Below are 27737 nucleotides of genomic sequence, written 5' to 3'. Positions count from 1 at the left end.
ACCAAAAGTGCCTAATTGAAGTGAAAATGGCTAAGGGACATGTAACTAAATATTAACACTGCTGTTGCACATTTTTGACCCAGCAGATGTGATCACTTTTCATGTTAACCCAAAATAAAGTCATGCTGCTGCACTGAAAAGAGCTCCTTGGTGTTCTTCCAGCAGGAGTTGGGCCTGGGCATCCCTGCAGAGACTGCATCCCCCATGACCTTGATAAGTGGTAGAAGATAAATAGGTGGCTAGATGTGGAAAAAAAGAAAGGTTAAATTAAATATTGTAATACATAAAACTATAAATCTACTGCTTATTTGTTTGTTTGTGTGGCTTTATTTTGAACATGTTGAAATAATAGAAGAACATCAAAGAAAAGAAAAAACACAATTAATCACAACAGGAAAAAAAGCAAAACAGAATAATCCTAATAAATAATGTGGAGAAGCATGAGCCTGTGTAACCCCCCATCTTTTTTCTTTTTGTACCAATAATCATCACCCTTTTCTTCCTGTTTACATCGTATCCAATCATAAATCCTTTCTTTACATGTTTACATTGTGCGCCAGGAGGTAAACATATTTATGGATCTCTGTAACCAGTATGATCCTTATGGCCCTTATTATTTGTTATATGGACAATGATGATAGTGAGCATTTCTAAGTACTGGCCCAAACCTCAATAATTCACATAATTCACATAATTCATATAAAGTGAAAGCAGAATGTGTTTTGCTTTACTCAATATTGAAATGTTTCTTGGAACTGTGTTATGTATGTTTTATATGAGATTTCCATCTTATTTTATCATCTATTTTTGTTACCTATGCTGAACTCTTTCAATTTCCACAGCATCTATGTGAGTCTGCACTTTAGTTGGACAATTCCCAAACAGGATGATTTTAATTTTTAAGTAAAATTAAAATTATTCGCCCAGAAAAAACAAATATTTGTGTCATAAAACTGGTTTTAATGAATCAGATACTTTACAAATAACTAAATAAATACTGAATCCTTATGGATCAAGTACAGAACCTCCAGGAACACCACAAGCATGATGAGGAATATTCTCCCAACTTTCAAATTGTTTCCTGTCCCTTAAATAATTTTACAATCAGATGTAAAATTATTTACATCTGATTGTAAAATTAGATGTAAATAATCCATCCCATATCGTTTAATAGTGGTTATTAATTACGATTTCATGGTTGATTTTTTCTTAAATGCTTTTTGAAGATTTAGGAATAATCCAGCCACAAGCTGTTTCTGATCTACTTAATAATAATTAAGTGGAATTTTCACAACTTGACAAACCAGTATTTTTTTCATTCAGAACTTTATTCAAATGGTGAGTAAATTTCCTCAACAGCCTTACGAGATGACGAACCACACATATTAAACAAAAATCTTGAGAGAAAAAGTCAGAGAAGTAAAATAATAATAATACTTTTCATTTTTTTTCAGTCCCCTACAAAAGGTTAAGTCTTATCTTCTTTACAAATTCTGAGTAGCAAAACAAGAAAGGTTCACAAATAATACAATTTCTGACAGCTAAACCACAATGCTGTTGTCTGAGGCAATAATTATTATGGAGACTCACGCTTGCATCACCCTTAGCAATGTTCAAATGTTGCTAAAATCCAAAGGAAGTGTTGACAAAGAACATAAAGGTAAACTAAAACTAAATTAAAAGTATGCAACTAAAACTTTTATAACCACCCAGAGGAAGTGTATTAAACATATGCAAATACTCCATTTCCACTGACTGGCAGTTGCTGGTTTGAAAAATTCTAGCACTGGTAAATTTTTTCAGACTGTTTCCAGTTTGAACAGTTTTATCTAATAAGAACTTGTGTGAATCTAACCAAACCAAAACATTCTGTCTAAACTTTGACTGACTGAGCTAATGGAACATGAAACATTAACAAAGGCCCAAGTGTTTCTTTCATTTAGGCTTAAGTCCCCTTACAGTCCTGGAGGTAATTTAATTTGCTTATTTAACCTCTTAAGCCCCAAGGGGGTTTCTGAGCTTCCTGCTCGAAAATGTAATGCCCAAATTTAATTATTACATTATTTCTCGGCAATTACAAACTGTCCTTACAATCTTGGTATCAAAATGAAGCTAACACTTGGGAAATTTCATCAGAGGTGTAAATATTGAAGCAGATATTACTGTGTCAAAGTTACTGAGACTGGAACACAGAAAAAGTAAGTAGATTTTATCCTCGCCTAATTTTTTTTTTTTTTAATTTTTAGCATTTGAAAAATATGCCTCAGATCACATTTGGTTCCAGAAATTCAGTAACTAACATATAAACATCATCTGTGCAAAGATTCATGTTTCTAGAGTGAAACAGTGAAAAATTACAGCCCTGTCAAGACATGAATATCCAGACATTGTACAAAAATGTCCAATTTTGGCACACAATTGGACACCATGCCAGTTGATTTTTTTAGGTTTTAAAGAGCAGAAATTAACAAATTGTATTAACAGGCCTAAAAATGCTTTTTTTTTTTAAATTTTTTTTTTGAAGAATTAACCACACATTTACATGGTAATGGCCTTTTCTGCAGCGCGCCTGGAGCGTTTGATTGGCCTCTGGCCCTTTAAACTCTGAGGGGCTGTAACTTCGGTTTCTTTTGGTCAATTTGCGTGATTGACACCTCTTTTTAATCGTTTAAGCCAATAGATTCACAGTAACGATGCCACGTTCATGCCACTTCAACCAATCAGACGTTGTGATGCCAAAACCCACGTGGGCCCAAATTTACAGCATGTGGCGTCTGTTCAGTCAAGTGTCTGTAGGTGGGTCTAAAATGGAGGTTGTTGACGGAAAACTGCTCTGATGCGGCTAGGTAGGTATGGTAACTACTGTTCACATGGCTACCGGCTACAATAACGGAGGAAATCGGGACGGTAAGCCAATTTTTGTCTTAGCGCAATTGCGCTGCTGTGTGTTTTTGTGGTCTTCTTTTACGGCTCATTCAGTGAATTTTGGTCTGATCGTGGTGAAACTTGGTGTGTGGAGTCAGTGATAGCCCTGGAAGCTAACCAGCCTATCTCTAGCTGGTTACACGAAGTCTGAAGAATTTCTGGTTCGGTTTTGTTTGTTTAGCGGACTTCTGCGCATTTACGTAACTGCTCGTTTAATCACGGCTTGTTTTTGGTGTGTTTGGTGGTTGTAGAAATGGTTTTTATGACATTTTAGATTCTGAGGTTTCTGTGGATACCACACATGTCTGGACTTATATTTCTCAACCCGCGTTATAACCGATTAAACGTGATCTCCTCCTTTTTGCCCCCGGTACTGGGGGTGTGGGGCTTAAGTGGTTAACAATATTTCTTTTTATCATTTCAATCTCTAAACCACATTTTTACTGGTTTTCTCAGGGCCTATAGAGAAACTAGCACCACTGCACAACAGACCAATAAGGTCATCAAACAATGGATAATCTAATGTACCACTTTGTTGTACTGCTACCGAACTTTAAAGGTACTGAAAGTTAAGACAGTACACAAAACGTGACACTAACTGAAATCTCAGGAATCTATATCTATTCTGTGCAGCCTGATCTCGAGGGTTTTAAGTCTGAGACCATAAGTCTGGCTAGATGCTTCGAGGCACTTCCTTTTATCCAGTGAAGGAAATGATTTCTGCTCAGCATGTTTGACCTGATGTTTCCACAGACCTCGCGATGAAGCAAATATTTTTGGGCACTGGTAACAATAAAACTGCTTATTTGCAATGTGGCTGCGCTTGTGAATGGTGTAGGAATTGTGAGTCCTGAAACTCTTGTCGCACTGGTCACAGTCATACTGTTGCTCTTTGTTGTGAACATGTGCATGTCGTGCGCGCATAGATGCTGAAATAAAGGATTTGTCACAGTGTTTGCACTTAAAAGGTTTCTCCCCAGTGTGGGTACGTTCGTGGTACTCAAATGAAGACAGGGAGTTGAATATCTTTCCACAAACTTCACAAGGAATTATTATCTCTTTGGTGTGGATGAGGTGATGTATGCGGTAAGATCTTGAATGTCTGAAGCTTTTCCCACACTCGTCACAGGAGTATGGTCTTTCTCCAGTGTGCCCACGTTCATGAAGCGTGCGATGACCTGAGGATGTGAAACTTTTCTCACAATGTCGACACTTGAATGGTTTCTCCCCTGTGTGAATTCGTTTGTGTCTTCGGAGACTACCTGCGTTGGTGAATGATGACTCACAGACATCACAGACATGACCTTTAACCCCACTGTGGACAATTTTGTGGCATTTTAATAGACCCAGTGTTGGGAAGCCTTTCCCACATTCTTTGCAATAGTTCAGTTTGTGTCCAGTGTGCATGTTCTGGTGTCTTCTTAAGGTTAACAGCTGGCTGAAAGTGTTTCCACACTGGACGCAGCGGTATGGTTTATTGCCACAATGCTGACAGCGTCGAGGACTTGAGCCATATGTGCTGCTCCATTTCTGAAACAATTACCAAAGGTTATAAGGAAAACAATCTTGGGTTTATAAATTACAGTGAATAATGAGCTAACAAAAAGCTGCATAATCAGTTACAGTCTGAGATCTGAGGTATTTACTTCTCACATCTAACACACTGACTCCGCACTTACTGTCTAATGTCTAAAATACTTAAAACAATATGATATGAAAAAAAAGATTTCAGAAAACATTTCTTGAAATCCATTCCAAATACCTGACAGTGATGGCACTTAATTGGTTTCTTTCCTTTGTGAATCTGTCGATGGTGCCACAGAGAGCTGGAACTTTTAAAACGCATACCACACTGGTCACATTTGACTGGTCTCTCCCCAGTGTGGTCTCGTTTGTGGATTATAAGGCTGCGATAATGGCTGTAAGCCTTCCCACACTGTTCACAGCGATGCGGTTTCTCCCCTGTGTGTGTAACTTTGTGGGCTTCTAGTCCAGAATACAAAGGAAAACATCTACCACATACTTCACAGCAGTACAGATCCTCTCCCGTGTGCATTCGTCTGTGTCTTTTCAGGGTCACTTTCTGGCTGAAGTTTTTTCCACAAAGGTCACAGCGATATGGCTTGAGTCCAGAGTGGGTATGCTGATGGAGAGTTAAGACTTGCTTGGAGGAAAAAGCTTTCCCACACTTATCACACTTGTATGGTTTCACTCCAGTATGCCTGTGTTGATGATTTTTTAAGTTACTCTTGCTGACAAAAGCCTTTCCACACAGCTCACAGCTGTGTGCCTTCACTCCACTGTGAACGAGCTCATGCCTCTTCAGGTATGCCAAATGAGCAAACTCCTTCCCACATTCATCACAGGAATGTAGTTTCACTCCAGAGTGGGCAACTAGGTGCACTGCTAAGCTACGTTTTTTGGCATATGCTCTATCACACTGGGTACACTTGTATGGTTTTTCTCCAGTGTGAGTGCGTAGATGAATTTTGAGGTTGCCGGACTGTGTGAATCCTTTCTCACACTTATCACAGCGGTATACTTTATCACCAAAGTGGACTCGCTGGTGCCTTCTGAGCTCAGCTGATGAAGTGAAAGCTTCCTCGCACTGGTCACAAGAGTAACGCTTCTCCCTTGTATGAAGTTTACTGTGTTTCTTTAGATTTCCTTTCAAGAGGAAAGCTTTTCCACATATCTCACACAGGTACTGTTTCACATTTTCATGTATTTTCTTATGTGTTTTGAGGCTGGCTGTCCAACAGAAAGCTTTTCCACACTGGTCACAGGAATGTTGTTTTTTCCCAGCATGGCTGTTCTGGTGTTCTCTGAGACTATTTTGTTTTGTGAATCCTTTCCCACACTCATCACACCAGAACCTTTTTTCTCCAGTGTGAGCTCTCTTATGTACCTTCAGGTAGTTGAGTATACTGAAGGACTTGCCACACTCCTCACAGGTGTATGGCTTCTCTCCAGTGTGGATGCGCAGGTGTCTTTTCAAGGCTGCTATATGATTAAATGACTTTCCACACTGGCCACAGGAGTACGGTCTCCTTCCAGTGTGGGTGTTCTGGTGTTCTTTTAAAGCACATAAAACTGGGAAAGCTTTCTCACATTGATCACAGGGATATGGTTTTTCTCCAGTGTGGGTGCGCTTGTGTACCGTGAGGGCAGATGTGTGACGAAAAGTCTTTTGACACTGGTCACAGCTGAAGGGTTTTTCTCCAGTGTGAATACGTGTGTGAATTCTTAGAGCTGCTGCTGTGATAAAAGCCTTTTCACAGTGCTCACAGTTGAAGGGTTTCACTCCAGAGTGGATGCGTTGGTGGTTTCTGAGCTGTTTTGCAGTGGGAAAAGTCTTTCCACATTCTTCGCAGGGGTGTGATTTGTCTTTGTTTGTTGCTGGGGAAGCCTTATCATCCTGAGATCGCTGAGTTCTCACTTTGCTTTGTCTTTTACATTTCTGGAACAACAAACAGATACAGATTTATTTTTTGTTTGTTTGTTTTCTGTTCTCATGCTGTCCTCCCATAGGAGCCCAGCATGAGCAGAGGTCTCTTTTATCACTCTTGGACTTTCTCATTGTATTGTACATTTCTATGTTTTTCCGTAATACTACCAATCTCTGATCTGTCTCCCCATGTGATGTCTGTGTTGTGTATGTAAGGTCGGGGGGGGGGGGGGGGGTGGGGGGGGGGGGGGGGGGGGGGGGGGGGGGGGGGGGGTGTCCCATTTCACTGCAGGGCAACTTGCATGTGACATAAAGTTCTGATTGATTGATTGAGGAGTAGAGACAGTGAGTGCAAAGTATTGTCAACCTTAAACATGTTCTCTCATGAGAAAAAGAGCATCATTTGTGACATTTTGTGTGATTAGGGCTGGGCCACATCATACAGTTCATGATGATACCATTATAATGTTAGGCAATGATAAGAAAATGAAATATCGCAATAGAATATGGGTAAAACGCGGATGCGCAGTGCCTTTGTTTTCATACACACATTGCGGAAAAAGCATGGTGGCAACGGAGAATGAGAAGGGCGAAACCGGATCGTTAATGAAACCGATGAACCAAATTGGTTTGTAAAAATGGTGCAACTTCAGTGGTGTGGAACTGGTTTGGCTTTCATCCGTCAGATACACACCAAAGCACTATTTTTGGTAGAACAAGCGGGCCGTCAGTATTACCGAACCGATTTTATGTGCACGGCGCTCAAAAATCTGTCAAATGTTTCAGTACGACTTTGCTAAGCTACGAAGCCGCACCGCTTGATGGATTGTCGGAGCATTACGGCTATCGTAGGCGGAGCCTCGCGGAGTGATACGTACTGTGCTTCAACATAATGTTACCGTATTGTGTGTGTATAACCTCTTTTTAAGTTTTGTGGATATTATACATGGTTATGCTGAGGATATGTCGGCCAGTTTCCACTGGAAATGCCTTTTGGTTAAACTGTCAGCAAAGAATTTGCACTGTTACATTTTTATATAACTTTAATTCACATAAAACAGCTGCTTGTTTAAGTGAAAATACATAGATGGGTTTGTTTGTTTTTTTGCACTAATAAAGTTGAGTTGTAAAGTATTTTGTCTAGTGTCAGTTATATCGTTATCGCAAATTTTCAAATGTATATCGTGATAAATATCTTTGGTCATATCGCCCTGCTCTACTTGTAAATCAAATGTGTAGTTGTGAACTGAGTTTTGTAACCATGTAAACCAAAATATCTGAACATTTTATGTTTGTGCATCTGCAGATGAGAATTTGTGTGTTTGTAAAAAATATTTACACGAGTTACAATTTTTTTTGTTAAGGCCTGGTTACAGCAAAAAACTACGTGTAAAACTCTGCGCTCAGGTTTCCTGGCTGTGTGTGAGTTTCAACTTACAAGTATGGGTGGGCGATAGAAACGATATACGATAGAAACGATATACGATAGAAACGATATACGATAGAAACGATATAAATTTGGCCAACGATAGAGATTTTGACTATACCGCTCTATCGCGATAGCGCATGTTGATGATGTCATCAAGCTGCGCCTGTTTTGGTCGAAAGCATCGCAGCGGCTAAAACAATTATCATCTGCAAATGATGCCAAGCGACAGTCACAGCAAAGAGATGAAGCACTTTTATCGAGTGGAAAAAAAGTTGGCGTTCATCCTCCAGCTTCATTGTGCTAATGTTATGCTAACATAGCTGTGTCGCTAGCAATCACCTAGCACAACATTATATATCAGGTAGTCAGACTTCAGTAACCCTGCAAACGCCACTGCTCTTTAGTTTCTGTCTTCATTTATGTTGGAAGTGATAGCAGAGCTGTACGTTTGAATTAGTTTCAAAGATCTCTTAGAACATGTCATGTTTAGGTGTAAACTAGCGAGCTAACTTGCTGTTAACTTCTATCTCTGTTAAATTTAATAAATTCTGTTTTCATGGATGCATCGATGTAAAACTTAATTGTTACACCTGGTAAAGCAGCAACGCTGATGATTTAATTAAAGATGAAAGAATTTAGACAGTTTTTAACTCTTAGTATTCGTTTGACTTTGGGACCTGAAGTTGACGGAGTTTTGGACCCAGATTACTCCGCGAAGCTTTTCACTACGGCAGCCATAATGCTCTGATTATCCATCAAGCTGTGCGGCTTACCAAAGTTGTACTAAAACATTTTTTAACAGATTTCTGCACGCAGAAATCGGTTCGAGGTCAGTAAGCACAACCAGAATTCATACATAAGGCACACTCTCAATTTTTGAGAAAATTAAAGGATTTTTAGTGTGGAAAATACGTTACACAGAAGAAAAGAATATATCACGATATATATCGTTACCGCACATGCTTCAAATTATATCACCTTATGAATTTTAGGCCATATCGCCCAGCCCTACTTACAAGTGCAATGTTTTACTCAATCTTTGGGTTTGGCTGTCGGAGGGGTGCTTTACTGAGCCTCGAGTCCTGGAAGGGTAATACAGTTTGAGGCTGGAGGATCTCTATATAAATATCCCGTAGGGGTCATACAAGCTAGGTCCCTTAACTGTAGCTGTTGAAAGGATAAAGTTGTGGTATGTCAGTGGTCAGAAATACCTTTACTACGTTAGTATTACTTAAACACAAAGTCAGGACTGACCATGGACCATTGCTGTGAGTCACAGTGCGCAGCATAAAGGCCCATTCACAACAGATGTGGTGTCACTGCACTCACTTGGGGTCATATTTTTGCAGCAGCTCTACGTGTACTAGATGCACCTGCTCCTTGTCATTTAAAAACACGTATATCTCTGACGTTATATCCTCTACAACAGTTTCTGTTGTATTATGTTCAAATGTTCAATAGGAAACAACTCATTCATAATGAAAGAAAGCTTTGTAACTATCCCGGCTAGTGAAGAGTGTCCTTTCCACAACACTTCCTTCCCCCTGAGGTCCACAGAGCTGTTGAAAAGGCTCTGGAGGTCTCTGTGCAAGCACATAAACCTGTGACACACTAATCACCGAACTCAGACACGCACAGACTGTTGTCCTTCGTTGTGATGAAGGACCTGAAGCTCAGTAAAACACCCCTCCGACAGCCAAACTCATCTGCTCTCTGATTGGATTATAAAATTTGCGTTTGACATGACATTGAACAGTCAGGAAAAAACTGGGTCGAGATTCGTACTCATAAGTTGAAACTCACACACAGTCAGGGAAGCTAAGCACAGAGTTTTTTGCTTTGTATCTGTAAGCAGACAAAGAAATGTGTAACGTGTGCAAATTTGGATTTAGCTGTCATTTGTAGCATCACGTCGCACAGACACACACACTGTTTATGATGAAACGGGGAGCTGCGCTCCATCAAAATCTATCATCAACCGTTTTGTGTCAGAGCACATCACTGACACCGAGGTGCACTCCTCACCTTCTTTGAAGAGCCCATTGTTCCTCTGCAGCGGCTGAAGGAGGACCGAGCTCCTCTTCCTCAGATCGTCTTCATCCCACCATCACATCAGCCTCAGATTTCGACTCCACCCTTGATCTCGTAGATTCAGGATTCAATCCTAAACGTAAACATGACATAAAAGTCTGTAGATGATAAAGGACGTGTTCGTCACTGACTCTGAACACGCGTGAGTAGAAACGCACTCCTTCATCTCAGGATCATGATTTATTTTCATTGTATTTTAAAGACCTACAGAGCCCAGAATCTCAGATTATGATAACAGCTGATGTTGGGTGTGAGTAAACAGCTTATGCAGTATATGGACACACCCAAAAAAAAGACCTGGACTGTGGCTCGGTCCCCTTTTCAGATGGAAATAAATTCAGCATTTATGAACAAAGGTCCCAGAGTCTGGAGAAGATCACAGCCTGATAGCTGCAGGTCTGACAGCAGCTCATAAGCAGAGAGGTCTCGCTGCTGTCCTCAGACAGTCTCAGACTCTGGTTTTACTGGCCGATCAACACAGTTTATAAACTGGTACATGTCACCTTGTTGCTTTGTCTGTAAGTGGTCATGTCTTCTTTTAACCGTCGACTCGGGTTGCTCTGTGTTTTAGTCCTTTTAGATTTGACTCCTGTCTTTGGGATCTATTTTTAGGAAATACAACATTCCCTTTCACTGTTATGCTGATGAAATCAAAATTTACTTCCCCTTGAAACTGGACGTCTCAGTCCCAGTGCAGCCTTTAACTGTTTACATGATGTTAAAGACTGGTCAACACAGAGTTTTCTTACACTAAATTAAATAAAACTGAAGTGTCGGTTTTTGGAACTCACGCCTGTTTGAACAAGTTAGCCGATACCCTCGGTCCTCTAGCTTCTCATCTTTCTCTCACTGTAAGGAGTGGTTTTAGATATCTCCTTTAAATTAGAGAAGCAAGTGTCCACAGATGTGACAACAAGTTTTTATCAGTTATGTGAAATTGCCAAAGCTAAGCCTGATCTTCCCCCAGGAGACCTACAAACACTTATTCATGCCTTCATCACTGCAGTTCCCTCTGTTTGGGTCTCCAACACTCTCCATCGCTTGCAGTTATGCTGCTGCACGTCTTTTAACAGGTCTTAGAATGTATGAACACATCACTCCAGTTTTAGCAAACTTACACTGGCTCCCTGTAAAGTATCATATTGATTTTAAGATTCTTTTACTTAATTTTAAAGTTTTAAATAATATGGCGCCCAGTTATTTAAACGAACTCAACATGTACAACCCCAAAAGAGCACCCAGATCGTCCAGCCAGATTCAGTCTTTTAAATCACGTCTTAAAACTCACTTTTTACTTTGCTTTTAATTCAAGTTCAGTTTGAGTGCCATCAGGCCTGTTTGATGTTTTTAATGTTAATTTATTGTCATTTATCTGTATTTGTTTCTCTATTGTTTTTTCTTGTTCTTAACCTGTTGTGAAGCACTTTGGTTAACTGTTCCTTTTAAATGTGCTATACAAACACATTTTGAATTGAATTGAATCAACCTGGGGATGTGAGCTGCTTTATAAAAATCACCTGAAGAAGAATCTGCTGCGCACACATGAGGAAGTTTCTCCATAAAAGCAGGTAAAACCGTCTCTTTGCAGGTGAAATTTGAAAAAAGGTTAAAGGCAATGAAATGGCAAATATCAGATCCACACAAAACTGAAACTGTTCTCTGCACTACAATGTGATGCAACATGATTTACTCAAGTACCTTACTGAAGTAAACTTTGGATGTACTTGTTAATATGCAAACATTGTACTTTAAAGTTTTATTTCCTTCTTATTTTACAGATGTTCTACATGATGCTGCAGCAGAGGGGAATTCATTCAAACCATCTGCAGCTGCAACATTAAAATGAATAATATTATTATTATTCGTGTTTTCAGGCTGTGGTGGAGACACTTTCGTGCGGCGCAGTGGGCTCGCGTTGTCTCCACCAGCCCGTCTCACACGTGTCAGCTTCAGGTATGCAGCTGCCTCCGCACGCGCCTAATGAGCGTCCGGGACATAGCGGGCTAACCTCAGGCGCAAACGCGGTGGCTTCCTCCGGATGAGCTCAGGCCACAAACCCGGGCTGGAAGTCTTGGGTAGGCTGGACGATTGCGCTGAAGCGGATCTTCAATTTTTATCCTTCTTTTTCTGCAGCTGCTTCTTCTTCTTGTCTGACTGTACTTCCGTTGTTCCACCACCTCCGATCCGCATCATCGCCACCAGCAATAAACGAGCTTCCGTGACCTATGGAGGGCCTCACTTGCCAAAATAAGTCAAATTATTACATCATTTAACAATTAATTAAACACATGTCATTAACTAATTAAAAATGGAAGTAATTAAGTAGCTAATTGATTAAAGTATAATTAATTAATTAAATTATTTTTCTTTGAAGTTTGTAAAATATTTTGTTTGCAATTTCAGAATCAGCATACTTTAAGGAAAATGATGTGAGTTACAGTTGCTCCAGTACAGTAACAGTAAGAAAAACAGGCTAGACTATTTAACCATATAATATGTTACAGATTTAAGAAATAGCACAGTATATACACAAATCATACCATACCATACCACCTTTATTTATAAAGCACTTTAACATAAAACCAGAGTTCACAAAGTGCTGTACATGCTAAAAGCAAATTAAAATGAGATAAGATAAAATAAATAACTAAAAAAACTAAAATAAATTAAAACATGTCAAAACAAATTGAGTCAACCCCTCTAATCAATGCCAAAGGCTTCAGCGAATAAATATGTTTTAAGAAGACTTTTAAATTCAGAGAGAGAAGAGGCCTGCCTAACATGCAAGGGTAGATCATTCCACAACTTTGGAGCAACTACAGCAAAAGCACGATCACCTTTAGATTTATACTTAGTTTTTGGTACCTTAAGGAGCTGCTGATTGGCGGACCTAAGGGAACGGGGAGGTGTATATGGTTGTAGTAGCTCCGAGAGGTAGGGGGGGGGCAGGCCATTAAGAGATTTAAAAGCAAATAAGAGAATTTTAAAAACAATCCTAAAATGTACAGGTAGCCAGTGGAGTGAAATCACTCCATAATGGGATTGACAGAGGTGGTTATAAATAAATATCAAGAATACTGGCAGCAATATTACTGAGTAGAAAGAGGGTGTGCAAAAACAGGGTGTAACTATTGCAGTGTTTACAGTGTGTTAGATGGAGGAGTTGTACAGGGAGACGGCCACAGGCAGGAATGATTTCCTGTGTTGGTCAGTGGTGCTTTTGGGTCATCTCGGTCTCCCACTGAATGTGCTCCTGTGGCTACCCAGTACGTCATGGAGTGGGTGGGAGGTATTGCCCAGTATTGTCTTAATCTTGGACAACATCCACCTCTCAGACACCACCCTAACGGAGTCCAGCTCCATCGCCACAACATTACTGGCCTTGTGGATCAGTTTATTTAGTCTGTTGGCATCTGCGACCCTCAACCCGCTGCCCCAGCATGCAACAGCGTCGTGGATGTCACTGGCCACAACTGACTCCTGATTGACTGATTGATATGAGCCAGCAGCCTTTGAACAGCTGCAGTTAGGAGGATGTTTTCTTGCAGAGTTTTCTTCTAGGATGTGGAAAAAGCCTGATGGTACAACAACAGAAGTCTGACTTCTTTGATGCTGAGGAAAGAATTTCATTGTCCTCCAAATTTATCTTCTGAACATCTTCAAACTCTGTTTTGATGTGTCCAGCTGAAGAATAGTGGTTGAACAAAACAAGCCTTTAACCAGTGTTTATGTGTGCATCGGCTCATAAGTTCTGCTGCATGTCTGACACTTGTAAGACAGACAAACATTCATCCTCATGGATGTCTCAGAACTGTGGGAGGAAGCCCGGGTTCGTGTAGAGAAGCCACATAGGGACACGGATGGACTGATGTGACCACTGCACCACTTATTTCTTTCTTTTTTCCCCACTGCAGGACAGAAATCATTCATTCTTGGGGAGCATGGCCAGACTTTAGGCTGGAATTGATGCACTGTAGAGCTGCACCTGTTTGTGATAGGCAGAACTATTAGTGTACTATTAAAAGTTAAATAAAGGTTCTCTTTATTCAGCTGCAGAGATACGGCTCAGTGTTCCTCTGTGTTTGTCTCCATCTAGTGGACAATCACATTTACTACATGCCAGCTTGCTCCCCCACCTTCAATAAACCAATTGTTGTATTATTAACTGGGTCTGTTTATATTTTGCAATAAGTGGTGAACTAAGAGTTTTCGGTGACTGACTGTGAGAAGTTTTAGCATCACAAACAGGAGAAAGGTTATTGTGCCATCTCAGCAGAGGTGGTGGGTTTCTGGGAGTTTTGTGGAGACTTCTGGTGCATTTGTTTTTTCATTTCTGCTCCCTCAGCGTAGTTTGTCTGCACCACTTGTTTCATTTATAACCCTAAATCAATAATAGACCATTACTTCAGCTCTGAGTGGGCTATTTATATAGACCATAAAATAAATAATCAAACAACAAGAAATAGTTTCCCAAAAGTTAATGAAAGTATTTTATTTACTTCATCGCGTTTCCGTTCTTATGATCTAATTTAAAACCTGCTTTATTCAATGTTAACTTTAAACCGTAACAACGCTATCAATAAAGGTTATTAAAACCCCCATTAGCTGTGTCCCTCCGCCCCGATGTTTAAAACTCCTCTCCCTCTTCTGCCACGTTTTTGCTCCTCTCCAGAGGGAGGAACGACACTGGGAAGCAGCGCAGGAATCTGATTGGTGAGAAAACACAAGAACCCGCCTGTTGCCCCACCCACACACTCATTAGGCAGCTCTGATTTGTGAACTACTAAGCCAATCACGGTTACCATGGACTTTGGCTTTGCTGGTATCCAAGTGAGGACGTGATTTTTGGTGAACGCGTCGCTCCATCGCACAGAGCGGAGAGCAGAAAGCGAACAGGAGCTTTCACCGCGACAACCACGGCCAGGTTAGAGAGTCACCTCATCGCTGCTTGACTGAAACAAACATCGGATACTTTACGAAGCAATGGCGCAGAGAAAGAATCCCAGAAACCACTCAAAAAAAGGTACGTACCCTTTATCTGACTGGGTTCTCCCGCCTGTGTCTCTAATTCAGACTTCCGTTTAACATTCTGCAGTTTATAGCTATTTTCAGTCTTTGGAAAGGATCGCGTGTAGTACATCAAAAGCGAGAATATATTTTTAATCCATAAGATTAGTTCTTCGATTCGGCTAATACACTAATACAAAATATAACGTAGACTCCTACTTTCGGAGGTAGATCTCCCGTGGTTCCAACAGCGAAAAGTGCGCACTGCCTGGCGTCCTGAAGCGTCATTAACATGCTGTTAAATATCTAATTATAATAAACGCATCACAATTGCTGTATTTTACTGAAGCCGAGTGGAGAAGTGGTTTTTAAATATTCCCCCAGATGTCGTATTTTATGTTTATAACGTGTAGCGCCGTCTCTAAACAAATGCATATTCGACTGGAAGAATTTTCAATGGAGTCTGGTTGGATGTTCTCGCGATACAAGAGAGCGGGACTGGTTTCGCCCCTTTCTCTGCTAGCGCTGCTAAATGATCACAATAAAGCAGACTCCCAGTTTAACCTCCCTGATACATCCCGGCATGCTCTGTGTGATTATAGCTTCATTGCCCATCGGTAACATGAAAGTGGCCGTGGAAACGACGCTAAGCTAACCTAGCCTCCATCAATAACAGCCTGCTAACGGCAGCTAACTTTCTCCCAGGCAGCAGTGAGGGGTTCATGTTATCTCTGTTCTCTGTGCGGGAGTTTACTGGCCCCGCTCATTATTTACACATTTATAAGCCCGATATAAACCGGGTTATTCCTCACTGCAGTCTGTAATTAATTTAAAGGGCAAAAACACATGAATCATGCTTTCACTGACATTCCTGAGACAGTCTGAGGTCTTTACACAGGGTCCCCAAAAGCCTGAAATACAAACACATATAATTTCACATCAAAGATAAATGTTGGGTGTTACAAAGTGCTCACTGCTGCTGCTGTAACATTTTAGCTTTTAAACATCCAACAGTGTTACCTCCACGTTTCTCTCACACATGCTTTCCATTTGTAACAACACATGCAAACATCTGTTCGATCAGGTGAGAGCAAGAATAACACCCGTTTGACATCCGTGACTGTGTGCACACACAACTCTGACACGCACACACACACACACACACATATAAACACACACACATAAACACACACACAGTGACGAGTGATGGATCGTAAGGTTCTTATCACATAAAAGCAGAACTGGCTGTAATGAGGTACTCTAAGACCAGAGCAGCCTCTTCATGGTTGTTAATACAAACAGGAAGTTTGCTTTTTTTTCACAAACCATGAAGAGTGCCCCCCCCCCCACACACACACACACGTGTTACTAGAGCCTCTTTATTTTTCATGTGTCCAAATGCCCAAACATCGTGTGTAACCCTCCACGCTGGTGCGAGCTTGTAAACCTGTGATATGAGCACTGGGAATAATTTTCCGACCACTGTGAGGAAATCTTGGCTGAATATAAAAGCACCTGGAACAGCTGGCTTTTGATGTACTTGTTCAGCTGCTGTTTAAAAGGTGGCTGGAGACCACAAACAAAATCGTTGTGATTTCCAATCAGCTTCCAGTGTTGTTGCTAAGGAGACGGACCACTCACAGTCAGCTGCTGTCTTCAGAGTGACTTTGGTGGGTCGAGGTAGAGATAAAAGGGTAATACAGCTGAGTCGCTCTGCTATCAGTTCATTAGAATCAAGTTGGCAATTCCAGAAGTTGCTTCACAAATAGTGATATAGTTGCTGAAGGGCAGCAGCGTTACTGTAAAACGACACAGGTTGGTTTTTATACAGGCAGCCGAGTCAGCGCTGGAAAGATAAGCTGTGCTCATCAGTGCACCACTATCACACTTGTTCGCTTGCAAAACTGCCACACTTATGAGGGTGTTATCCACCATTAACACCCACTTCACTCAGAGCCCCAACAGCTGTGTGAAGCGCTCTCTCAGGGATGTTTTCAGTGGTTCCCTGCTGTGGTTCAGGACCAGTACAGCACCTTGGTTTTTCTGGCGTGGCCGTACTACCTGCTGATTATTTCTGAAACGCCGCAACAGCTGAGAGAGTCCAGAAATGCCGGTGTCAAGGTTATGCGGGGGCTATTCTGTCCTCTCTGGCATCTCTCAGCCAGCGTCGCAGGGTTTGTCAGCTCTAATAATAGTGTGGATCAGGTTCAGCAGCCCGTCACAATCCCTGTGCTGCTGGGAGGGAGAGGAGGAGGAGCTCCTTCACTCTTTGTCTTTGCTCGGAGACGCTGAGAGTCGCTGAAGCTTTTTGACGATCGTTCGTTTAGAGTCTTTGTTCTTTCGGATTGTTTTTGTCTCCTTCTGTCACTTCGTTGAGATCCTCCTCGAACTTTTAAAGCTGCTTGTTTTCTTCAAGCACGCCGTCACCTGGTTGAGAAGACTCCGATAGTTTTGGTGCGTTAATCTTCGGTCTGTGACGTCTTCAGGTTTTGTCCTGCAGGTCAGTTTCATCTTGTGCGTGAAGGAGCTTCACTTTCTGCTTTTAATGTTTTTGATGCTGGTTTAGTGTGGTGCTTCCACCCATGGAGCGATACCGCCACTACGGCACCTCCTACACCTCCTCTCCTGGTGCAGCTCATGTAGAGGAGATCCACGCCGAGGAGGAGGTGGAGGAGGTGATGTACACTGAAGAGGAGGTGGAGCCGCTGTTAGAGGATGAAACGCAGCCTCTGCTGCAGGAGACAGGTAGGACTGAGGCATGCATGAGGTTTGGTTCAGTTTAGGTTTGGCTCTCACCTGGTCGGGTTTGGCTCGTTTAGGAGGCGTGAAGGGGGAGGAGGAAGTGACACGTGCACAGAAGGAAGTGCAGCCTGTTGTCCAGGAGACAGGTAGGACAGGCATGGACTGGCCCGGTTTGGAACACTTCTTAGAAGGTCAGAGTTTCGTGTGGTTTCACCTCGTATGGTGTGCAGCATGCTTTTAACACAAACTCGGCTACATCCTGTGGCAGCTTTTCACAATAAAAGCTGCCAAGATGAACCCTGGTGATGCTGTGAAGGCTTGTGGTGATTTTGGTGTGAAGCGAATGTGTCTCAGCATCAGTTTGTTGGCGTCGGTATTCAGATTACACGTCATTGTGTCCAATCCAAAATCTTTTAACATCAGGTTTAGGTTTAAGCAGACTTTTCACCGGAGCAACGCTGTTTCTCTGTAGGCTTCCAGCAGGTACAGTGATAATGTTTTTATAGGAATCGTACAATCGCAGTTGTTGCATCGCCCTGATTTTCAGTTACACTTTGATGAAGGTTACGGTGCAGGGTGGGAGGTCGCTGCGCAGCTGTGGATTGAATTTCCATCCAAAGTGTAAATTCCCAGTAACTCAGACAAAGTACTTGAAACCCAAAGTGACCAAAGTTTGCTTGAGTTTCTCGGGTTTGTGGGACGTCAGGTCAGCAGTGATGAGGACGATTTACTGGGTTTACTGGGCTGTAAAGTCCACGTTCCCACCCTGAGAGAGGTGTGTGAGGGTCGTGAGTAAATGTCCATGCCTTACTTGGATACTGGAAGCTGCTGTTTGCTGTGCTGTAGCAGTGCTTGGTTACACAAAGGGGGTTTGTGTCACACGCTGGAATTGAACCAGCAATCATTTACTTAAACCCGCAGCAGGGTGGGGGCGCCGTGGCTGCTTCGATGACTTTGGCTCCGTCCACACTCGCCCGGATAAGTTTGAAAATGTCTGAAAGCGCTCCGCGTCCACACTGGCGCTTTCAGTCGTTTTCACAGAGTTGTGCGTCCACATTGAAACAACTGAAGCGCTTACGGTCCAGTCCTGCACATGCGTGAAACACAAGAAGCTTCATTTCTGTCTGCCGTTTATTAGTTTCCGGCTCTTTGTAACGTCGCGGCAGAATGTCGAGGGAAAGCACCGAGTTATTTAAACGGACTCACAATGAGGTGGAGTTGTTGCTGCGAGTAACACAAAAGTACAAAGTTGCAAAAGTGAGTGAGAGTTAAAGAATTTGAGGAAAAGCTCTCTGGAGCATCTACAGACTGATATTAATCTTTAATAAGGCTGTCAAACACCTGCTGTATAACGCCCTCCGCTATCTTAGTTTCATTGGTCACATGACTGCATCACATGACTAACATGTGTCATCGTTTTTGAGAAGGCTCAGGGTTCGCTGTCCACACCGCAATGCGAAAACGGCGTTTTCAAATGTGTCCGCTTTGGAGAACGTTTCCAAAGGTTTCTGCAAACGGCGTCTCAGTGTGGACGTAGCCTCAGTGTGGACGTAGCCTCAGTGTGGACGTAGCCTCAGTGTGGACGTACCTCAGTGTGGACGTACCTCAGTGTGGACGTAGCCTAAGTGTGGACGTAGCCTAGTGTGGACGTAGCCTCAGTGTGGACGTAGCCTAAGTGTGGACGTAACCTCAGTGTGGACGTAGCCTCAGTGTGGACGTAGCCTCAGTGTGGACGTAAGCCTCAGTGTGGACGTAGCCTTAGTGTGGACGTAGCCTTAGTGTGGACGTAGCCTCAGTGTGGACGTAGCCTCAGTGTGGACGTAGCCTCAGTGTGGACGTAGCCTCAGTGTGGACGTAGCCTCAGTGTGGACGTAGCCTCAGTGTGGACGTAGCCTCAGTGTGGACGCAGGTGTGGACGTAGCCTCAGTGTGGACGTAGCCTCAGTGTGGACGCAGCCTCAGTGTGGACGCAGCCTTAGATAACCGTAACCTTTGCTCTTTAAACTCTAAAGCGAGCTCTTCGTGCTGGTGTCTGAACCAGGTGAAACTCACAGCACCTTAGCTGTGACCCACTAACACTGCCGGGTGTTTATCGGCCACATCAGCACCGAGGTGATGCTTCTTCCATCACTGCTGTCATTACGTGCTGCTTTCTACGGTCTTTAGTGCTTTTAGAGACACTTGAGGTGTTTTAACCGCACACGTGTTGAACGCAGCCTCGGGCTATTTCAGGAGTGCTCTTAGTGACATTTTCACGCAGTGCAAAAGCAGACAGCTGTTCTTTATCTGCAGCCTGTTCAGTCCTGAAACAGCTGTTGTCATCTCTCTCTCTGTTGGGGTCATATTGACTCAGTGTCTCTCGCTCTATTCCTGGGTCGGGTTGTCCTTTGTGGAGCCATGTTGCCCCTCTCTCTGTTCCCTCTTTGTTTTTCCTGGACGTTCAGACTTTCACCAGAAGTTTTCCTTCAGCCGACACTCCGACCTACAGTTTAATCACGTCATAGCGCTCTCCGCCTGTACTTCCTGTCTCGCTCTCCCACTCGGTCTCCTCGTTTTCCCAAAGCACTTAAAATAGTACGACAATGTGCCAAATCTGTCCTGAGGAAAACCAGCTGGAAACATGACGCCTCAGTCCACTAAGTCTGAACCTTAGTCACTAAAGAGGGCTTAAATCTGATCGCCCAGCTTCAGCCTGCTGCTGTTTGCTGATGTCATAACACATTAATATGCTTGATTACCTGTGCAGGTGAGCAAGACTGGTGCACAGATACTGGTGCACATGTGTGTGCATGTTCCTTATTTTCTGGTCGTTTTGTAAATAAAAAAATATTTTCCTCTGTTTAAGTTTTGTTTTGCTTTTTTAATTTCATAAATAAATGTTTTCAGTGTTTTGAGCCTCGTAACCTCAGGAGTGCAGGACACGTCCACACGATAAAGCTGCCGTCAGGTTTGACGCCTGCTCCAGTCATTGCATTTTGTTTGGCGATCAATCAGCACCAGCGTTGTTCTCCAGCTCGTGCTGTGACGATGACAGTTTGCATACATTTTGTGAAATACACAAAACTTATTGCACGAGAACGTTTTTATTTTCAGTGGTGCAGATTTGAACCTGCGCGCTGTCGTCCTCTCTGCGACGGTTTGAAATAAAGACGTGGCCCCGATGCTCAGATTTCACTTCATTCTTCAACAACAGAGCTCTGTGCTGTGTGATCTTGTCTGTCTGTGGGTGACACCGAGTTTGTTGCTATCAGCACGTTAACTGCTGATCTAAATCTGGCAGCAGGCGCGATCGTGCCTCAGTTCACACGTTCAAAGAAGAAATAAATGTTACTCAAACTGGCTTTGGTATTAACATCAGCTTTTCACACCTGCAGAGGGGAAGACGGTGCCGGTGGAGAGCAAAAATGGAAAGAGGACAGAGGGAGGAGGCGGAGGAGATGCAGGTGGAGGCCCAAAGTACTCCGTGTTCACCTGGTTTGTGGTCCTGGGTCTGCTGGGAGTCTGGAGCTCTGTGGCCGTGGTCTACTTCGACATCGTGGACTACGACACCGTGATCGGTGAGTTGGAGGGCGGGCGTGATAACATGGTGTAATTTAATGGAAGCAGACGCATGATTGATTCAGTGCCCAATTTCCTGAAGCTTTTATTTTGAAGGGGTGCAGACTTTGAACAGCTAAAAGCAGTGAGGGATTGTTTTCTGGCAGAAGAGGGAAGTGGCTAACATGCGTCGATGTGGTTGTTTTGCAGAAGTAAAGCAGACATTCAGCATTTCATAAACCTCATCTTAATCTTCCTCCTGAATGAAGATGACATGCAGATTATCCTGTGATTATAAAAGTCAGCTCGGGTGAATTGCTCAACGTGTGGGGGCCCCACACGTTGCTTCAGTCAGCAAACATCTCACCAAGCAGCAGGCCGTGTTTAGGAACAGCACTGCACGCTGGTCACATGCAGTGACAGTGGGATGTGTGATAATCTGTTCAAACATCGAACTGAGGCAGCGCCTGGAGGTTCAGACGGTCCAACTAGTGTGGCCGTTTCCCGGCTGTTACAGTTTAATATCCACAAAGAAGAGGAAGAAGAAGTTCACATAAAATGAGATCGTCTTTGTTTACACACCGCTTCTGATAAAACGACACAAAATTCCAAAACGCTTTGTCGACACGATGTCGTGATGCTTCTAAAGATGAAAATGAGGAAGCAGATTCTGTGCTCATGAGAAAGCTGGCTTTTCAGTTTGTAGGCAGCCAGTGAATGACCCAGGGCGGACTCAAACCCAGGCCACCGTCGATGGGTCACCTGATCACTCCAGAGCGCTAAAGCAGCTCTCAGATCAGTTTCCTGTGCGTGAAAGACGGCCTCCTGCCATCTTCAGGCTCTGCGTTTCAGACCACTCCTGTTCATCTCGATCCGATGCTTTGATAACAGACTTACTGAAAGTTTTGATGTCAGCTTGGTAAACATCTTATCTTTTGTCTGATCTTTCACTTTCCCGCCTCTTTGCTGAGCTGCAGCACCACCTCGTCGCTGTTGCTTCATAAGTTTTCACAAATTTGCTCCCAAACTAAAAATTATTTACGAGTTAAGTAATTTAACTGTGGTCGGTACAGACGACCCAACATGTCTTTACTGACCCTGGACCATCATTTATCCTGACGCAGAGTTACCTGACCAATCACAGTGCTGTCCACTGATCGGGTTTATTCTCAGCTGTGGGCTCTCCACAGTGGATCGTGTCACGGTTACATCTAAATGTTACAAGACGACGATCCTTGGCAGTCTTTCTCTTCCTTCGGGTTCGTCTCCAACGTGAGAGCAGCGTGAGAACGTTTGTGGAGTCCCGCCGTGTGCAGAGAAGGAGACGTGCATCTGTTGGCCTATTTGGTTTGGTTCTCAGCAGCATTTCTGTCTGGGTCTCCAGCGTTCACACACACTGAAACACAATGTCAAAGTAGTGGTTTTTGTACAGGAACCCGGTGACTTCTTCATGTGGTTTGATGCCGAGTTTTCACAGCGCCTTCCTCTCAGTCAGACGTGAACAAACACAGCGTTTCAAAAGTACAATAGCGTTTTGATCTGTGTGCACAAAAGTATTCCACACATGCGTGCTGTGATTGAATGGTTTCAATGTGCCGTTAGCCGATTGTGGGGAGCTCTGAGTGTCTGCAGCTTAAAGCAGTGATGCTTTTTGGTGTGTGTACCAAAAGGAGCGAGACAAGCGGGAGGAAGTGAGCTTGTGGCCTGGAAATACACATGTTTGCTGTGGTCTGTGGTTGGTTGGGTTATTAACAGCTTTCATCCTGGCATACAAAAAGCTTAAATGCCATCCGAGGCCAGGTTGGAGCTTTGGACGACCTCCGGAGAAAACGGACCCAAGATAAACGTGGAAGAGCCAGAGGGAAGTTTGCTGAAATGTGTGCTCGCTAGACTTTTGGTCACGTCTTACAATCACTACAGTTTCAAAATGACTGAATGTGAAATACAGCCACCAGTTCCTCTTCTGTTTTTGAGCTCCTGACTCCAGTTAGGGTCAGTAAAGTAGTTTGGGGGATGTTTTTGGTTTTGTTTCTTGGGCTCTGACTGTTTTTTAGTCACGCCAACTTTGCTGTTTGATCACGCGGTTCTGATCAGTTCATCGCCGAGTCACAATTTCTGCAAAGCAGTCCTGAGCTATCAGTCCCAAAATACGACTGGAGGGTTAAGCTTCCAGGTTAAAGAACGCCGTCCATAAAATCTGCACAGGAAACGCTGAAACCAGGAGACGGCTGCCACCTGTCGTGACTCGCACACCTGAAAGCAACAAGGATGCGTGACAACGCCACAGCGGACTGATCTCAAGACCCTGGTTCCAGTTCTTTGTGGGAAAATGCGCTTTTTTAAGTGAAAAGTAACAACAGCGAAAACGGCGACTCTGCTGTGTCACATTACAAACTGATCCTCAAACTTCCCTCCTCAGACTGATAAACGACCTTGTATCTGTAGACATCATGACTCCATTGTGCACACACATCGGCCACAGCTGTGAGCAACTTCCTGTTCAGCTCTCAGTTACGAGCTTTCATTGTATGGAAATGATAACCACAGTGAGACAGGCTAACTGAGACGTGAGCGCCGTTGGTTGACTCTGGTTCTGTACAGCAGTTTGGATCACGTCATGGCGTCAGCTGCACAGCGTGCAGACATGCAGACGGCGAAATCCTGTCAGGGTTTCTGCTTTTTAGTTTTTTCAGACAGATGCAGAGAAGGAGCTGCAGGCCGGACTCAAACCCGGGACGGCTGTATGGCATATGGTCGCCCGCTCACCCACTGCGCTAAACCGATGGCTGATTCAGTGTTTCTGTAAAGGAAAGTGTGTTTCTGATACTAGAAATGAATATTAAATAAATTCTAACAACAGCTGATCAAGCTTAAACGTGCTGCTGCTGTTTAGCGCGACATCGCTGGTTTCCTCTTTCTGGCGCAAAGTGAGTGATAAACAAACGAGAGCCGATCAGCTGATCATTGATCAGTTTCATGATTGAAGTAGAAACAGGAGAGGGAGGGGGGAGGATGAGAGGAGAAGAGGCAGCTGTGCAGCAAAGACACAGAATAACTCCAGCTTTGTGTCTTTTTCATTGTAGCTGAATTACGGGACAAACTGTTCCTTTTCACCTCAATAAGAAACGCGTAATATTTTCTCTGAATACCAGACGGGACGGTTGGCAACTCTAATAACTTATGAACAAAATAAAGTTCAACATCAGTAACTATAGCACCACCCAGCTGTATAGAAACTCCGTCATGCTAGCTAGCACGCAGTACGGAAAAAGTCAGAATAACGAAAATAAACTCCACCTAAACTTGGTTCATATCTGACCCAGAGAGACTGCAGGTCATAACTTCTTACCTGAAGTTCAGTTCACTACCTGGACCGGCGGCCGCCTCGGGTCTCTCCTCCCTCCTCCACCTGCTGGCCTCCACCACTTGCTAATGTTACTGAATCTGTGGAAGCTCCGCGATAGCCACCACACGAAGTAACGAGTAACGACCCTATCTAAATCCCAGTAACGAGTAACGCGTTCCTGATTTTGGCATAATAACTAGTTACCGTGCTCGTTACCACAATAATAACGTAGTTACTGTAACGCGTTACTTAATAACGCGTTAGTCCCAACACTGCTTCTGAGGGTGCATTAAATACATTAGAGGGTTAACTAGGCAACTGAGTTTGGGATTTTATGCTAGTGACCGACAGCCAGCTACAAGAAAATATATGTTTCTAAATGAGCTGGCCACGCTAGCACTTTGCTTGCCACCTCACCTCTCTGCCACGTTTACCTTTGTCCCCAAATTGGATTCAGGTTGATGGGTCAACAATTCTGACAGTTTAAATATAAGCACAGAGACTCACTGAATCAGTCAGGTGTGCTGGAAGTGGTGGGAAGTGCACAAACAACTTTATTGGGGACGGCTGCTGTTTTTTGCTTTTTGTGGGCAGAGTCACAGAATTTGTGGTTGTACTTGTTTCTGCAGCTAGCACGCAACGTGTGTGTGTGTGTGTCTGTGTGTGTGTGTGTGTGTGTGTGTGTGTGTCTGTGTGTGTGTGTGTGTGTGTGTGTCGTGTGTGTGTGTGCTGTGTGTGTGTGTGTGTGTGTGTGTGTGTCTGTGTGTGTGTGTGTGTGTGTGTGTGTGTGTGTGTGTGTGTGTGTGTGTGTGTGTGTGTGTGTGTGTGTGTGTGTGTGTGTGGTGTGTGTGTGTGTGTGTGTGTGTGTGATGTGTGTGTGTGTGTGTGTGTGTGTGTGTGTGTGTGTGTGTGTGTGTGTGTGTGTGTGTGTGTGTGTGTGTGTGTGTGTGTGTGTGTGTGTGTTCTGTGTGTGTGTGTGTGTGTGTGTGTGTGTGTGTGTGTGTGTGTGTGTGTAGTGTGTGTGAGTGTGCTGTGTGTGCTGTGTGTGTGTGTGTGTGTGTGTGAGTGGTGCTGTGTGGTGTGTGTGTGTGTGTGTGTGTGTGTGTGTGTGTGTGTGTGTCCTGGAAGGTTTGTGTTTTCTAATGCTGATAACCATCGTTCGATAACGTGAGTCACTGGGCAGACCGGTTTAAAACATGGTCGGGGACAAAAACAAGTCTGCTGCTGTCTAAATGAACCGAACTGCATTTTGTAAATAAGAGAAGATTGTAGCAGAAAAGGTTGTTTAATGTCTGTGAGGCAAAGTGTCTCTGACTTCACAATCTGCTCGGACAAGAAGGAAACTGAAAGCAGAGTGAGTGGTGGAGCCTTACAGGCTGATATCTCCTCGCTGCAGCAGGATCTGTGTAATAACGTCTTTATCTGCTGTGTAAACGGTGCATATGTCATATGTTTACATCCCGGCCCTTCACAATAAAAGCCTCTCACTTTGCTGCAGGTGTTTCACTGTAAAGCAGAGCCATAAACTGTTTGTAATGACTGTGCTGATCGAAACAGTGACTCTGCAATGCTTTAACCTCCTGTGGCCTCTTCTTCCTCCCTCCTCTTCTTCCTCTTCTCTCTGTGTTATCTCTGCACGCAGCCAGAGCTAAGGAGTTTCGTATGAACTTTTCTGAAGTTTTACAAGGTACAGTCTCAACATTTAACGCGCCATAACTACACATCCCCATCCATCGTATTACACCCTGATTCCATCAGAGCCCACTGTGACTGCAAGCTGCAGGTGGAAGAATCACGTTTCTGCTTTTAAAATAGTTTAAAATGAACTTTCGACAGAGTGTGAACAAACAGCAGCTGTGAAGTTGTGTCCAAGATGATGAAGAGAGTTTGATTAGAGGCAGAGCTCTGCCAGATTGTACAGAGACTTAATGTAAGGGAAGTTGCATTGGTAACTACGGTTCTGTGAATTCCTGGGTGACTTTCAGTGGTGGTAAACGAGGTGGTCACCTTGTGTCCCCTTGTGCTGTAAACACAGCCGCATGTCTGAGTGTAGGCCGCCTGCGCGTGTACGCTGTTGGTTACCACGTGGCAGCCAGCATCCATAGCAAACACTCCAGGTGAGCAGCTGTTATCCAGGAACTGGCAGAGCCGTAGTTACCTGCATGACTTCCTCTCTGTTCCGTTCACTTCTCTCATAGATCTGAGTGTCTCTGCTCAAATCTTATCTTGTCCTGCGAGGAGACATGTCTACCTCGTTTACTGTCACGGGGCATCAGGAGGGAATGGAAATAGAGCCTTTATTAACTCAGTATGGACAGGTTTTATGAAAATGAAATAGAAAGTTAAAAGGTTAAGAGATCGGCCTACCGCCTGGTAAGCTCCTGCCTGTGGCCTGGTCTCTGAGCTGCCAGCTGTAGAGATGTCTGCTTTCTCTTTAATATTTAATATGATGGGACTAAAGGTGCTTGTTTTATATTTTACTGTTTTATAGGCTTTGGTGGTCCGGCTAACTGAGAGGTCCACAAAACTAAACAGCAGCATTTGAAATGCTTTCGATTTGTGGTTTGAGTCGGGGTCTGATCGGTGGGGCTGCTGCTTATAACAGACAGAATTCTCCTCATCACCACATCCTTCCTCTTTTAACAGAGACACTTCCTCTGTGCACTTTAACACACTGATGCATGCTTTTATTTTTGTGACTATTTTTGCCTTTATTTGATAGAGCAGCAGTGAAGCACAGGCATGGAAGGGGGGCGAGAGAGAGCAGGGGGAAGGCACACAGCAGAGGCCCGCGGGTCGGGCTCGAACTCAGGCCGCCACATTCATCGCCACCTGCACGCAGAGAGGATGCTTTTAGTCTGTTTCTGTCACATGGTCAGAGCTTCATTTATCACTGCTGTGACTCTGAAGCCGGCCCTGTGACGGCATCAGGCAGAAAATGACCGAAACAAGACCGAAGGCCTGATTCACTAATGTGCAGCTAAACCATAAAGAACGAATTATTTATAACATGCTGCAGAGATGAAAAACATCAAAAACACACTTTGTTACATTTTCCTTTGTCCTTTTTCACCACCTGAGCTCTTGTAGTAACATCCTCTCATTACATTTTCTTCCTCTGCTGTGGTTTAAAGGCACCAAATAGAGAACTGATACCATCTTAACAAAACTGGTGAATGCAAACCATGGATGGACACAGATGTAGCCACCGTG

At 43.5% G+C, this 27737-nt stretch overlaps 2 protein-coding genes across 8 annotated transcripts in view; one reads left to right on the top strand and one right to left on the bottom strand.

Annotated features, from left to right (window-relative positions):
* Positions 1 to 750: 750 nt before the first annotated feature.
* On the bottom strand, positions 751 to 12100 carry LOC102290057 (zinc finger protein 91). The gene is made up of 4 exons (XM_005940382.2): positions 11902 to 12100; positions 9828 to 9966; positions 4688 to 6385; positions 751 to 4455 (listed from the first exon to the last, which is right to left on the bottom strand). Exons 2-4 carry the CDS (start codon positions 9843 to 9845, stop codon positions 3532 to 3534), a joined length of 2640 nt encoding a protein of 879 aa, XP_005940444.1. The 5' UTR covers positions 9846 to 9966; positions 11902 to 12100; the 3' UTR covers positions 751 to 3531.
* A 2599-nt stretch (positions 12101 to 14699) lies between these two features.
* Positions 14700 to 27737, top strand: part of LOC102288933 (aspartyl/asparaginyl beta-hydroxylase) — a 42583-nt gene continuing 29545 nt past the window's right edge. Inside the window, exons 1-5 of one of the 7 annotated variants that reach the window (XM_042227941.1) lie at positions 16266 to 17354; positions 17467 to 17645; positions 17720 to 17788; positions 21016 to 21198; positions 26167 to 26211. In XM_042227941.1, coding sequence (XP_042083875.1) covers positions 17483 to 17645; positions 17720 to 17788; positions 21016 to 21198; positions 26167 to 26211 — 460 coding nt within the window. In that variant the 5' untranslated portion in view covers positions 16266 to 17354; positions 17467 to 17482. Of the gene's footprint in view, positions 14917 to 16265; positions 17355 to 17466; positions 17646 to 17719; positions 17789 to 21015; positions 21199 to 26166; positions 26212 to 27737 lie in introns of those variants that run through there. The other 6 variants (XM_005940378.3, XM_042227939.1, XM_042227942.1 and 3 more) reach the window with 6 other exon arrangements.

The sequence above is a fragment of the Haplochromis burtoni genome, unplaced genomic scaffold (genome assembly GCF_018398535.1).
Source record: "Haplochromis burtoni strain Fernald_Lab_line unplaced genomic scaffold, NCSU_Asbu1 Contig_291, whole genome shotgun sequence".
NCBI lineage: Eukaryota > Metazoa > Chordata > Actinopteri > Cichliformes > Cichlidae > Haplochromis > Haplochromis burtoni.
This window is presented reverse-complemented; position numbering and strand designations above follow the sequence as displayed.